Genomic DNA, 15,618 nt, shown 5'->3' with positions numbered 1-15,618 from the left:
GTAACAGAGACAACTTCCTTCTCCTAGTGTGCGTCTCCAAGCAGTACTACTCACGGCAGGTGGCATGTGATTAGCTGCCTTCTATTTGAACCCCAAATGAACCTTTGACTACATAAGATGTAGCAGAGAAAGATAATCCAATAAATAATATAATCATTAAAGCTGTGAAAAACAGAAGAATCTTCAGAGTAGTTTCAACAGGCTTTTATTTTATTCCTCAGTTAGGCAAGCTCAGCATATTCAGGACTCATTTTGATCAAACTGCTCCCTCCCTTTCCCATTTCTGAAGCAACATGTGCCTCTTGGCTGGTGTGTCCAACAACATGAGTCACTTCAGACCAGGCCAGGCCAGCCCAGCTGGAGAGGCAACAAGGCATATTTACAGTTTCCACCTAAACTCTGGAAGAGTTTTCACTTCACAGCAGGGAGGAAGTAATTAATATTCAAAAGGACCTTTGTAAAACCAACCAACCAACCAAACAACCTGCTGTGCAAAATGAAGAAAAAGAACCTTAGTAACATGATAGTATACCAGAAACAAATAGGATTACTCTCTGGTAAACTGTATGTTAGTGGTTTCTCACAAGACTAGACAAATATAGGATGGAAAAGTGCTGAGTCAGATGGTGGTAGGTATTTAAACAGTAACATAGTGATACCATTTTGTTTTGTTTGGGTTTGTCTCAAAGTAAGCACAACACTGAAAAGCAAAAGAATAGGAAAAGAAGTCGTGAAAACACATTTCACTCCCCACGGGCATGACACAGATCTGTCAGGTCCAGTTCTAGCCACATGATTAAAGAGCACTATAGAGACTAAAAAGTGAATTCAGAAGGCAAGCAGAAAAATGGCTGAAGCAACAGATTTAGGAGATAATTCAACCAAGAGAAGGAGTTTAGTAAAGGCTTCAAAACATGTAGAGATCAATCAGAGAGGAGGTTTTCATTTGCTACCAAAAAATAAACTGGAAATAGGCATCTTCTGTGACATATATGTGTGATATTGATCACAGCAGCATTAACAATAGTGAAAAAATTAGCTACGACTTAAGTGTCCAAGAGAATAATGATTAAATAAATTCTTTCAATCTAACAAAAATGATGGGTTACTAGCAGAGGGAATATGACAAGTATCATGGTACGAGCACTGACCAATCAGAATGGTTATAGTTTGCAATGCCAAGTGTTAGTAACACCTGCATGTTGGCAGGGGTGGGGTGGTGGTGTGTGCATCTGTAGAAGCCATGGAGGCACCTGGTGTCAGGCACTTTTTATCAACTGGTTCGGAAGGCTTTCAATTATTTTAAAAACTGTACCACAGTGCCCGTACATGCTGGCTACATGCCATATCTGGCCGTTGGCATGACTGCAGCTAAGAGCACCAAGTTCTTACTCCGTGCCAGGCACCGCAAAGCGTAACTCGCAGCAGCTCTACGGTGGCCGCTATAATCATCTTTCTTTTACAGACATCCAAAAAGACTCAGGGAGGTTAAATGACTTGCCCAAGTTCATTCTGCTCACAAACGACAATGCTGACATCCAATCTCAGGCCTATATGCCAATAAAATTTGGCAACTTTACACTATACCATGTTGCTTCCTAAGACTATCTAGCCATATGGTATAACATCATAGGGGAAAAATCAAGATAATAAACTGTAAATACGATTACTTGACTTTAGGGTGAATATTTTCTTTCTTTTAAAATTTCCAAATGTTTTTATAATATGGTTGTATTACTTTTTAAAAAATATTTATTTTATTTTATTTTTGGCTGTGTTGGGTCTTCGTTGTGGTGTGCGGGCTTCTCGTTGCGGTGGCTTCTCTTGTTGCAGAGCACAGGCTCTAGGTGCACGGGCTTCAGTAGTTGCGGCACGTGGGCTCAGTAGTTGTAGTTAGCAGGCTCTAGAGCGCAGGCTCAGTAGCTGTGGCGCACCGGCTCAGTTGCTCTGCAGCATGTGGGATCCTCCCGGACCAGGGCTGGAACCCGTGTCCCCTGCATTGGCAGGCGGATTCTCAACCACTGCGCCACCAGGGAAGCCCTGTTTTTTTTTTAATGAAAGGTGCACTGGTAAGAAAAACTGTATCATAAAGAAAGATTTTACAACAGCAAGTTTTTTTTAAAATGGAAAGAGTTATTAAAGTTACAAAAATTTTAATGCATTTTTTCCCTTCTAAAACAGGATACTTTTCATGTGTCTGAAATACTGTTCTAACTTAATAAACAAAGTCGCCTATAAATTATAGCTCTTTTAGAACTAGGATTCTATAATACATTGTCAATCTTTATCAAACAAATAAAAAATATTATTAGTCTAAGAATTATTAGAGAAGGCAAGGCATTCATCCATTAAATTAATATGTACTGCCTGCCTGCTATGTGTCAGACATTTGGCTAGTTGCTAGAGAACCCCAAGTTAGTCAAGAACCTGCCTTCATGAAGCGTACAATAATTCCAAGATGGCAATTCCTTCTTGGCCTATTTTTAAGCTAAAGTCACTGTGTTAAAGGGCAGAGAGCACCATCTCCAGGCTCAGGAGCAGCAGTCAAGGGTCACCTATTGGGGAAGGGAGGTTGGGCTGATCTATCTCCGAGTTTCACTCCCACCTTGGCCAAGACCAACAATCAAAAAAGAACCCTGAGAAAGTATGATGGCTCCTGGGAGATCCTTTGGCCCTGAGGGTAATTTCTACGTCATCTGCTGAAATGTCAAATTTCTTTAGGTCTCTAGGGGAAAAATGGGATAGAAACAAATGATTGGGAAGACAATCAACAACTTCTGGATATTAGCTGGTTTTGAATCTTATGGGTAAGGAAAAGAACCCTACTCTTTAACCAAACTGTACTTTTTTTAAAATAATTAATTTATTTATTTATTTTTTATTTTTGGCTGTGTTGGGTCTTCATTGCTGCGTGTGGGCTTTCTCTAGTTGCGGCGAGCGGGGGCTACTCTTCATTGTGGTGCGTGGGCTCCTCAATGCGGTGGCTTCCCTTGTTGCGGAGCACGGATTCCAGGCGCACGGGCTTCAGTAGTTGCGGCGCACGGGCTTCAGTAGTTGCAGCACGCGGGCTCAGTAGTTGTGGCGCACAGGCTTAGCTGCTCTGCTGCATGTGGGATCTTCCCAGACCAGGGCTTGAACCTGTGTCCCCAGCACTGGCAGGCAGATTCTTAACCACTGCGCCACGAGGGAAGCCCCCAGGCTGTACCTTTGAGAGGATAACTCTAAAGTTTTGTGAATGTCACAGTACAGACTATGGTTCCAGAACACACATTACCACAATCATTACCAGGCACTTTGGTAGGTCTGACCTGAGAACCTCCTCCTGATCTAAAAACAATCTGTTTGGGGCTTAAAATGTTAGATAAAAAAAATATTCACTTGGGGGAATCCCCTGGAAGTCCAGTGGTTAGGATTCTGCGCTCTCACTGTGGCGGCCTGGGCCTGATCCCTGGTCGGGGAACTAAGATTCTGCAAGCTGCGCGGCATGGCCAAAAAAAAAAAATTCACTTGGAAGATACAGTACGTATTGTTACTTCAGGGGTATAAAAACCATTTTGTGTTCATAATAAATAGAAAGATGGTTAAACGCTATGCTACCTCCTCACAAATATCCATTTCAATTAATATGCATACACCCCTATAGACACTTCCTTCATCTTCTTTTACTGTTTTGCCACTCAGTCAGGTCAATCTAATTCCCTTGGAATTAGATCCCTTTTCATACTTCTTCAGGTTGCTAAGTAGATAGATATTAAAAAGTGTGCTGAGTGTGACAGTCTAGTGAAAATTTAAGATGGCTAGAAGATCTTTTAAATCAACTGTTAGATCCCATCATGTCTAGAAAAGCAGAGAACTTACATTCACAATGCATTACTCAGTCAAATGCCCCAATCATATGCTAGCCATCTCACCTTCGATACAGCTTGGACTGTCCGAAAGTCATAATTACCAGTGGTACATGGAAGGTAGTCAAGACGAGAATGATCTGGAGAGACAAAAGCATGTGGTCAATAAGAAACATAGTCCAAAAAAAAAAAAAAAAAAAAAAAAAAAAAAGAAACATAGTCCAATGACATGATTGCAACATCTGACCATCTGAACGATTGCTAGTAGCCCTGCTTTGTAGTAGCCTACATTGTAATACTATATCTGAAAACCAAGAAGGACCAAGTGATTAGGGCTTACAGTGATTCAAAATCTCAACTCATTTTGTTGAGATAGTCTCATCGCCTAAACTTGAAGCAGTGAGACAGAGCTAATCAACTCCACATTACAGTAAAGGAAGGATTTAACTATTTTGTATCCACATTGTTGTAAGATATTCTCAAGCAAGAATCATCTCTCTGCTTACAGAGGCTAGAATAGGGTGGATGCTCTAATAGAGGTCACTATGTCACATCTGTCCTTTTCTTCTTCTCCCTGCTGTTAGTTCTCCATGAAATCAATTTTTTAAATAAGCATTTTTCTAGAGAAAAATATGCATGAAGATAAGATTGTGATAGATTAGAACAAGAAGCTAGGGAGTCTCAAATAGCCATATAACAAATCTTGGAGACAGCAACTGTCTTAGATAAATGGATAAATCATGGGAAATAGGGAACAACTCAAATTTTAGAAGAAAATGAGACATGCTTAAAGAAATTCTACCAGGAACTTAAAAATTAATTAATTTATAACTTACTCTTCAGCGCCAAAATTATATTTCTTTCAGCTCTTCATACAGCCATCACGTGCCTCAGTGCTCTGATACACACATTACTGGAACACTAGAGGGGCATGAGCTATGGTCCCTGACGTTGTCAGGCAGGGTAATAACAGACACAGGTAATGCCAAGCCCTGATTCAAGACTTGAGGCCAATGAACCCTCAGCATCCCTCCTACTAGGAGATGGGCTACATACTAGGCTGGATAAGGGGGAGCTTACTGACTCTCCCATTCCCCCAATCTTGGCAGTACCTCCTCTGTGGTAGGGGAAGGGACAACAGATGGAGCTACCAGCGATAAGCCCATGGGCGCTACAATCCTTCAACATTAACTGTGGGAAAGGACACTGGAACAATACAGTTTGGAGGAAAAATGCCAAGATGTGTAATGTGCAGTTTTCCGCTTCCATACAGAAGTTTTCCCAAGTACTGTAAGTCTCCCTTTTCACACATAGCACTCTCTTTCCTCTTTCTTCTTCTTGCTCATCTTGATGCCAAGCAGCCACCAAGGACTAAAAAGGTGTTTATCTTCCTATTATGGAAGAAGGTGGTCACAAGATGTTCCTAGTTCTAAAGCAAAACAAAATCGACCACAGCTTTCTGAAAGTCTGTCCAGCAAACATGCATTTTCTACGATTGAGGTTGGAGACAATTTCAGAAGGTAAAACATTTAGCGCTTAAACTCCCCAAATCTACACCATCTTCTGGTTAGGTTGAATCAACAGACTCAAAACATTACTTACCCCAGTGGTATCTCCAACCCAGGACAAGGATACTGAGCCGCTGAGATCATCAAACACATGCTATAAGGGAAAAAACACCTCAATTTAGAAATGACATCTCCTCTTCAATCTTTGACTTCTTTAAATAATACAGAACACTATTACTTTCAAAGTAATTATGTTTATAATTATAAGGGGATATGGATTCCTGGAACAAAATTTGGAAGAGATAGTATTTAACCACTTAACCTGAATTAAAAATAAGTTGGAAATTTTAATTCTCTCTCATACAAAGTAAGCCAAGCAGATGAATTTTCTTCACTGCACCAGATGGGGAGATGGGATAATCTATTTGCTTTCTCCAACAGAACTAAATATAAAGATATAGAAAGTATTCTTAGGATATTTTAAAACAAGAGATCACAGCCCACAATGACAGATATAACTGTAACCCAATCAGCATAGTTAAAATTTTTCTAAGCAGCCTTCACAGTACAGCTGAATAGCTAATAACTGGATTCCTTCTGCTTCTAGTCTAACTCACCCAAAATGACAAGGGACAGAAGGAAGAGTAAATGCCCTTGTTTCACCTTTTTATTTAATAATAACAACAATAATAGTATTAATAATAATAGAACAACATAATAGAGATGTGGTGAGAGTGAGGAGACAAAAACGGGAAGGCTGGTATATTATATCCAAAATATGGTAATCATATTGAAATGTAGCTATAATAATTATTGTAGGTGCTTTTGAGTTTTGGCTTTCAAATATTTTCTTCTCTATTTTTAAAATAATATACATCCATTATAGAAAATGTGGACAATAATAGATATAATAAAGAAAATATAAATCATTCATAATTCTATCACACAGAGATATTTAAGGTTAACATTATGTGTATAATCTACTAGTCTCTATCACTTTTTTAACCGATAAACAAATAACACCAAAAAGGCAGCATTAGCACTTGGTAAAAATTTCTTACTATATATATATAGAATGATATAGTAAGAAGTGAAGATCCTTCCTCTTTCCCGCCACAGCCCCACCACCCAGAAGGGTTAGTAGTTTAGTATATACTTCTACTAAATGTAGATGATTATGCTTTTCTTTTATGAAGACATATATTATTAAGATTTTAAAAATCTTAAATGTGTCCTGCCTTTCCAAATATGAGCAGTTCCTTAGGAGCTGAGGATATAATTTTATAGTCACGGTATGCCCTGTGCCTACCATGATACTTTGCATGCTCAATAAGCATTTGTTGAAAATGATTATACATCCTTCCCAAACCACAAAGTTGATCTCAAAATAGAACATGTCCATAAGCAGCTGGTGGGATTCCAGCTGCTTGGTCACTCAAGCCACCATTCCCAACAGACAAGTCTGAAGAAACAGAACTCAAAACAGTAACTGTTTTGCTTATCTTTTAATTTTCTTTTGTGGTCCTCCTAAATGGGCCACTGAATTCACCTATACTATTTCCCCCTGTACTCTAGGTACCTTTGAGGTCGACAGAATCTCTTGTACAATCTCTGTAAATAGTACAATCAGTGCCACACAGACGTCTTGCTCAGTAAGTGCTGGTTAACTCTCAAAAGCTCAGAGCTTCTCACAGCCACTGCAGGACAGAAAGGCTATTCATACATGTAAGCTGGCCAAGCATCTGAGAAAAAGTAGGTCTGCTAGAGACATCTGGAACCAAAAGCTTAAAAACTGACACAGCAGCATGTCTTGTAAGATGCCACACAGAGCAAGACAGCATGTTCTCTTGAGTGAGGATAGAGTGTCTGAAATTACATCAATGAGCTCCTTGACGAGAGCAGGAATATCCAGAGCTTCCAAAAACACCAGACAGATCACATGGGCTAACAGTTATATAAACAGAGGCTATTTTTCCAAGAAAGGTTCTGGGCACAACAGCTGACTAGGATAAAAGAAAAATCCCATCCCTGGAGCTCTGGCTAGCTTGATCAAGCTTTCACTTTTCAGGCAATGCTCTCCACACCTGACCCAATCAGCAGACACTGGAATTACTCACATCTTCCTACTGCTCAGTCACAGAAAGAGGAGGATTATTAGATGACACTAGCAACCCTCAACTTAACCCAAACAAATCAAAGGAGAGCTGACCTCATTCATCATCCAGAGTTCCTTTGGGAAAATGTAGGTGAAATTCATGAATTACAATTGTGGTCTTCTGCTACCCTTAACCTTCCCTTCCCTTCCCAACAACCAATTAAATTTTACTTTTGAAAACACACAAACTCACTGAAAAACTCATCCACCTAGAGAAAAAAGCAATTAATTTTTTATATTTCAGTTTTTACCACTCTTATACTAGAGAACGTAAAAGAGAAAAATGAAATCAGATCTAACAACAGACCAAAGCTCAGGTAGAAAGAAAAGGTCATATGGAAAGGAGACAAATCCAGGAGAATGGGGAACCAAGACCACAGATACAATCCTACCCCTTCAATGGGAGGATTACAGATGTCCAGGAAAAGGGTGGACAACCTGGTCATAGTTAGGAGACAGAATTTACAAATGTCAGCAAAAGACCATTAATTCTAATGCTTGATTATTTATCATGTTTAACACAATGTACGTCACTCTACATTATGGTAGCATCTTAGATATTTCAAAACGTGTATTACTTTTAATTACAGCAACAAGAATCTTGTCTGCCTCCCTCACTAGAACTGAAGCCCATCTGGTGCAGGGACCAAGCCTATTCATTTTGGCAACTAATATAAGCAATAGCACATGGAAAACAATAAATATTGAATTCATTTCCTAGAAGAACTACTTGCAAAGCTCTGAAAAGGAGGATAATGAAGTGAAAAGATAAGGCCAGATCCACTTAATTTCCCCAAAGCAGAAATGAGTATGAAATGTAGAAGTTCTATTCTGAGAGGACTTCTACTTCTGGCCAAGATGGAGTAACATGGATCAGATTTACCTTCCCACCTGAAACAACTAAAAAAGCACAGAATATATAAAACAACAGTCTTCAAGACATTGGACTTCCGGCAATGAAGGACAATGATTCCTGAGAGAGAAGAAGCAAACGAGGGCCTACATCTGCCCTAGCTTACTGTCTGGAGATAATTTTCAGGCCACGGTACAAAGAAGAGGAGCCCAGGTAGAGCCCAGAGGTCTTCCTCACTTGAAGAGATAAGCTGATAGTCTGAGGAGGCCAAAGAGTCTGGAGTTCACAGTTTAGTGTGCGAAAGAGTAGAGAGCTACACAGAAAGAGAACAGTGGAGATCTATATATGGGGGCTCCCTAACCACCCTGCCAAGTGTTCATCTGAGTACTAATCATCACATGAATGTGAGGAAACTACCTGAGGCCAGGGAAAAACACACCTGAAAAAATTGAAGGAAACAATATCTGGGTGTCACACAGGACCAGAAACAATTCCTGTTCCCAAAAATCATAGGAGAAAACTTCATATCTCACAAGGATTTGGACAGAATACTCAGAAAAGTTTTACCTTGGTAATGAAGAAAAATTAACCCTAGACTAAATGCTATACTAGTCTTGCCTAAAAAGCTTAAAAACAAGACCAAAAAGGATCAAACTATTGTCAAGTAACCTAATGACATCCCAAAACAAGGTTCAAGAATATTTACAGGCATATTAAAATATGCAGCACTCAAGAAGATAAAATTCACCACGTCCAACAGTCAATAAAAAATAACCAGGCAGGGGCTTCCCTGGTGGCGCAGTGGTTGGGAGTCTGCCTGCCAATGGAGGGGACACGGGTTCGAGCCCTGGTCTGGGAAGATCCCACATGCTGCAGAGGGACTAGGCCCGTGAGCCACAACTGCTGAGCCTGCGTGTCTGGAGCCTGTGCTCTGCAACAGGAGAGGCTGCGAAAGTGAGAGGCCCGTGCACCGCGATGAAGAGCGGCCCCCACTTGCCACAGCTGGGGAAAGCCCTCGCACAGAAATGAAGACCCAACACAGCCATAAATAAATAAATAATAAATAAAATTTAAAAAAAAACAAACCAGGCATGCAAAGAAGAAAACAGGACCCATAATGAAGAGAAAAATCAATCAAATTGACACGGAAAAAACACATATAATAAGATTAAGGACATTAAAACAGTTATAATTATACTCCATATGTTCATTCAAGAAGTTAGAGAATAAACTAACACAACAGTGTAAAGCAATTATACTCCAGTATAAAAGAAAAGAAGTTAGAGAACAGACTGAGCAAAGATAAGCATTAAATAAAGATACAGAAGATATAAAAAAAAGACTCAAATAGGACTTCTAGAGGTGAGAATTACAACATCTGAGATGAAAATTACATTGGATAGGATTAACAGGAAATTAGACATTGTAGAAGAGAAGATTAACAAACTGGAAGACACTCCCAGTGGAAACTATCCAAAGAGAAACACACACAAAAAAAGACACACACAAAAAATTCAGAGAGCATCACTGAGCTACAGAACTTCAAGCAACTATACATATATATATATATACACACACACGTATATGTACAAACACACACACACATATAATTGGAGTCTCTGGAAGATGTGCAGGGTGGAAATAGAAAAAAAATTGAAGAAACAATAGCCACAGTTTTCCCAAATTTCATGAAACATACAAACCCAGAGATCCAAGAAGCTCACAAACCCCAAGCTCAAGAAACACAATGAAAACTACACCAGGGCACATCACATTCAAATTGTTTAAAGTCAGTGATAGATAAAAATCTTAAAAGAATCCAGAAGAAAAAATGATTATTACATAGAGAGGAACAATGAATCATAGTAGACTTCTCTCCAGAAACAGTGCAAGCCAGTGTATCAACATCTTTAAAGAATAGGGAAAAAAACTGTAAAGATAGATTTCTATACCCAGTGAAAATACCTTTTAAAAATGCAGGTTTTGGAGGAGCTTCAAGATGGCGGGAAAGTAAGACACGGAGATCACCTTCCTCCCAACAAATACATCAGAAATACATCTACATGTGGAACAACTCCTACAGAACACCTACTGAACTCTGGCAGAAGACCTCAGACCTCCCAAAAGGCAAGAAACTCCCCACGTAGCTGGGTAGAGCAAAAGAAAAAAAAAAAAAAACAGAGACAAAGAATAAGGACGGGACCTGCACCAGTGGGAGGGAGCTGTGAAGGAGGAAAGGTTTCCACACACTAGGAAGCCCCTTCGCGGGCGGAGACTGCAGGTGGCGGAGGGGGGGAGCTTTGGAGCCACGGAGGAGAGCACAGCAACAGGGGTGCGGAGGGCAAAGTGGAGAGATTCGCACACAGAGGATCAGTGTCGACCAGCACTCACCAGCCTGAGAGGCTTGTCTGCTCACCCACCGGGGCGGACGGGGGCTGGGAGCTGAGGCTCAGGCTTCAGAGGTCGGATCCCAGGGAGAGGACTGGGGTTGGCTGCATGAACACAGCCTGAAGGGGGCTAGTGCACCACGGCTAGCCGGGAGGGAGTTCGGGAAAAGGTCTGGAACTGCCGAAGAGGCAAGAGACCTTTTCTTGCCTCTTTGTTTCCTGTGGCACGAGGAGAGGAGATTAAGAGTGCCGCTTAAAGGAGCTCCGGAGACGGGAGCGAGTCGCGGCTATCAGCACGGACCCCAGAGACGGGCAGGAGACGCTAAGGCTGCTGCTGCAGCCAACAAGAGGCCTGTGTGCAAGCACAGGTCACTATCCACACCTGCCCTGCCGGGAGCCTGTGCAGCCCGCCACTGCCAGGGTCCCGTGATCAAGGAACAACTTCCCCAGGAGAACGCACGGCGCACCTCAGGCTGCTGCAACGTCATGCTGGCCTCTGCCGCCGCAGGCTCGCCCCACATCCGTACCCCTCCCTCCCCCTGGCCTGAGTGAGCCAGAGCCCCCAAATCAGCGGCTCCTTTAACCCCGTCCTGTCTGAGCGAAGAACAGACACCCTCAGGCGACCTACATGCAGAGGTGGGTCCAAATCCAAAACTGAACCCTGGGAGCTGTGTGAACAATGAAGAGAAAGGGAAATTTCTCCCAGCAGCCTCAGGAGCAGCGGATTAAATCTCCAAAATCAACTTGATGTACCCTGCATCTGTGGAATACCTGAATAGACAACGAATCATCCCAAATTAAGGAGGTAGACTTTGGGAGCAATGATATATATATATTTTTCCCTTTTTCTCTTTTTGTGAGTGTGTATGTGTATGCTTCTGTGTACGATTTTGTCTGTATAGCTTTGCTTTTACCATTTGTCCTAAAGTTCTGTCTGTTCGTTTTTTTGTTTTCTTTTTATTACTTAAAAAAATTTTTTTTTCTTAATAATTTTTAAAAATTTTTTATTTAAATAACCTTATTTTATTTTACTTTATTTTATTTTATTTTATCTTCTTTTTTCTTTTTTTTTCCTCCCTTTTATTCTGAGCTGTGTGGAGGACAGGCTCTTGGTGCTCCAGCCAGGCGTCAGGGCTGTGCCACTGAGGTGGGAGAGCCAAGGTCAGGACACTGGTCCACAAGAGACCACCCAGCTCCATGTAGTATCAAACGGTGACAATCTCCCAGAGATCTCCATCTCAATGCCAAGACCCAGCTCCACTCAATGACCAGCAAGCTACAGTGCTGGACACCCTATACCAAAAAACTAGCAAGACAGGAATACAACCCCATTCATTAGCACAGAGGCTGCCTAAAATCATAATAAGGCCACAGACACCCCAAAACACACCACGAGACATGGACCTGCCCACCAGAAAGACAAGATCCAGCCTCACCCACCAGAACACAGGCACTAGTCCCTTCCACCAGGAAGCCTACACAACCCACTGAACCAACCTTAGCCACTGGGGACAGACACCAAAAACAATGGAAACTACGAACCTGCAGCCTGCGAAAAGGAGACCCCAAACACAGTAAGTTAAGCAAAATGAGAAGACAGAGAAACACAAAGCAGATGAAGGAGCAAGGCAAAAACCCACCAGACCTAACAAATGAAGAGGAAATAGGCAGTCTACCTGAAAAAGAATTCAGAATAATGATAGTAAATATGATCCAAAATCTTGGGAATAGAATGGAGAAAATACAAGAAACGTTTAACAAGGACCTAGAAGAACTAAAGAGCAAACAAACAGAGATGAACAACACAATAAATGAAATGAAACATTCCCTAGAAGGGATCAATAGCAGAATAACTGAGGCAGAAGAACGGATAAGTGACCTGGAAGATAAAATAGTGGAAATAACTACTGCAGAGCAGAGTAAAGAAAAAAGAATGAAAAGAATTGAGGACAGTCTTAGAGACCTCTGGGACAACATTAAATGCACCAACATTCGAATTATAGGGGTCCCTGAAGAAGAAGAGAAAGAGAAAAGGACTGAGAAAATATTTGAAGAGATGATAGTTGAAAACTTCCCTAATATGGGAAAGGAAATAGTTAATCAAGTCCAGGAAGCACAGAGAGTCCCATACAAGATAAATCCAAGGAGAAACACGCCAAGACACATATTAATCAAACTATCAAAAATTAAATACAAAGAACAAATATTAAAAGCAGCAAGGGAAAAACAACAAGTAACTCGTAAGGGAATCCCCATAAGGTTAACAGCTGATCTTTCAGCAGAAACTCTGCAAGCCAGAAGGGACTGGCAGGACATATTTAAAATGATGAAAGAGAAAAACCTACAACCAAGATTACTCTACCCAGCAAGGATCTCATTCAGATTTGAGAAATTAAAAGCTTTACAGACAAGCAAAAGCTAAGAGAATTCAGCACCACCAAACCAGCTTTACAACAAATGCTAAAGGAACTTCTCTAGGCAAGAAACACAAGAGAAGGAAAAGACCTACAACAATAAACCCAAAACAATTAAGAAAATGGGAATAGGAACATACATATTGATAACTACCTTAAATGTAAATGGATTACATGCTCCAACCAAAAGCCAAAGACTGGCTGAATGGATACAAAAACAAGACCCGTATATGTTGTCTACAAGAGACCCACTTCAGACCTAGGGACACATACAGACTGAAAGTGAGGGGATGGAAAAAGATATTCCATGCAAATGGAAATCAAAAGAAAGCTGGAGTAGCAATTCTCATATCAGACAAAATAGACTTTAAAACAAAGACTATTACAAGACACAAAGAAGGACACTACATAGTGATCAAGGGATCAATCCAAGAAGAAGATATAACAATTGTAAATATTTATGCACCCAACATAGGAGCACCTCAATACATAAGGCAAATACTAACAGCCATAAGAGGGGAAATAAACAGTAACACAATCATAGTAGGGGACTTTAATACCCCACTTTCACCAATGGACAGATCATCCAAAATGAAAATAAATAAGGAAACACTAGCTTTAAATGATATATTAAACAAGATGGACTTAATTGATATTTATAGGACATTCCATCCAAAAACAGAATACACATTCTTCTCAAGTGCTCATGGAACATTCTCCAGGACGTATCATATCTTGGGTCACAAATGAAACCCTGGTAAATTTAAGAAAACTGAAATCGTGTCAAGTATCTTTTCTGACCACAACGCTATGAGACTAGATATCAATTACAGGACAAAATCTGTAAGAAATACAAACACATGAAGGCTAAACAACACACTACTTAATAACCAAGAGATCACTGAAGAAATCAAAGAGGAAATCAAAAAATACCTAGAAACAAATGACAATGAAAACACGACGACCCAAAACCTATGGGATGCAGCAAAAGCAGTTCTAAGAGGGAAGTTTATAGCTATACAAGCCTACCTTAAGAAACAAGAAACATCTGAAATAAACAACCTAACCTTACACCTTAAGCAATTAGAAAAACAAAAAAACCCCAAAGTTAGCAGAAGGAAAGAAATCATAAAGATCAGATCAGAAATAAATGAAAAAGAAATTAAGGAAACGATAGCAAAGATCAACAAAACTAAAAGCTGGTTCTTTGAGAAGATAAACAAAACTGATAAACCACTAGCCAGACTCATCAAGAAAAAAAGGGAGAAGACTCAAATCAATAGAATTAGAAATGAAAAAGGAGAAGTAACAACTGACACTGCAGAAATACAAAGGATCATGAGAGATTACTACAAGCAACTATATGCCCCAAAAATGGACAACCTGGAAGAAATGGACAAATTCTTACAAATGCACAACCTTCCGAGACTGAACTGGGAAGAAAGAGAAAATATGAACAGACCAATCACAAGCACTGAAATTGAAACTGTGATTAAAAATCTTCCAACAAACAAAAGCCCAGGACCAGATGGCTTCACAGGTGAATTCTATCAAACATTTAGAGAAGACCTAACACCTATCCTTCTCAAACTCTTCCAAAATATAGCAGAGGGAGGAACACTCCCAAACTCATTCTACAAGGCCACCATCACTCTGATACCAAAACCAGACAAAGATGTCACAAAGAAAGAAACTACAGGCCAATATCACTGATGAACATAGATGCAAAAATCCTCAACAAAATACTAGCAAACAGAATCCAACAGCACATTAAAAGGATCATACACCATGATCAAGTGGGGTTTATCCCAGGAATGCAAGAATTCTTCAATATATGCAAATCAATCAATGTGATACACCATATTAACAAATTGAAGGAGAAAAACCATATGATCATCTCAATAGATGCAGAGAAAGTTTTTAACAAAATTCAACACCCATTTATGATAAAAACCCTCCAGAAAGTAGGCATAGAGGGAACTTTCCTCAACATAATAAAGGCCATATATGACAAACCCACAGCCAACATTGTCCTCAATGGTGAAAAACTGAAACCATTTCCACTAAGATCAGGAACAAGACAAGGTTGCCCACTATCACCAATATTATTCAACATAGTTTTGGAAGTTTTAGCCACAGTAATCAGAGAAGAAAGAGAAATAAAAGGAATCCAAACTGGAAAAGAAGAAGTAAAGCTGTCACTGTTTGCAGATGACATGATACTATACATAGAGAATCCTAAAGATGCTACCAGAAAACTACTAGAGCTAATCAATGAATTTGGTAAAGCAGCAGGATACAAAATTAACGCACAGAAATCTCTTGCATTCCTATACACTAATGATGAAAAATCTGAAAGTGAAATTAAGAAAACACTCCCATTTACCACTGCAATAAAAAGAATAAAATACCTAGGAATAAACCTACCTAAGGAGACAAGAGACCTGTATGCAGAA

At 40.1% G+C, this 15,618-nt stretch overlaps 1 protein-coding gene and 1 long non-coding RNA gene across 5 annotated transcripts in view; one reads left to right on the top strand and one right to left on the bottom strand.

Moving 5' to 3' along the window:
* LOC309626548 overlaps positions 1-15,618 on the top strand; it is a 110,813-nt gene that overhangs the window by 24,052 nt on the left and 71,143 nt on the right. The gene's annotated exons all lie outside the window — the stretch shown is intronic.
* The window catches only part of SORT1 (sortilin 1), a 77,521-nt gene that overhangs the window by 39,443 nt on the left and 22,460 nt on the right, over positions 1-15,618 (bottom strand). For all 4 annotated transcript variants that reach the window (XM_082383411.1, XM_082383413.1, XM_082383412.1 and 1 more), the window contains exons 2-3: positions 5,448-5,507; positions 3,912-3,985 (exon numbers count right to left, since the gene is read on the bottom strand). In XM_082383411.1, coding sequence (XP_082239537.1) covers positions 3,912-3,985; positions 5,448-5,507 — 134 coding nt within the window. The remainder of the gene's footprint in view (positions 1-3,911; positions 3,986-5,447; positions 5,508-15,618) is intronic.

The sequence above is a fragment of the Balaenoptera borealis genome (assembly GCF_965194805.1).
Source record: "Balaenoptera borealis genome assembly, chromosome: 1".
Classification (NCBI taxonomy): domain Eukaryota; kingdom Metazoa; phylum Chordata; class Mammalia; order Artiodactyla; family Balaenopteridae; genus Balaenoptera; species Balaenoptera borealis.
This window is presented reverse-complemented; position numbering and strand designations above follow the sequence as displayed.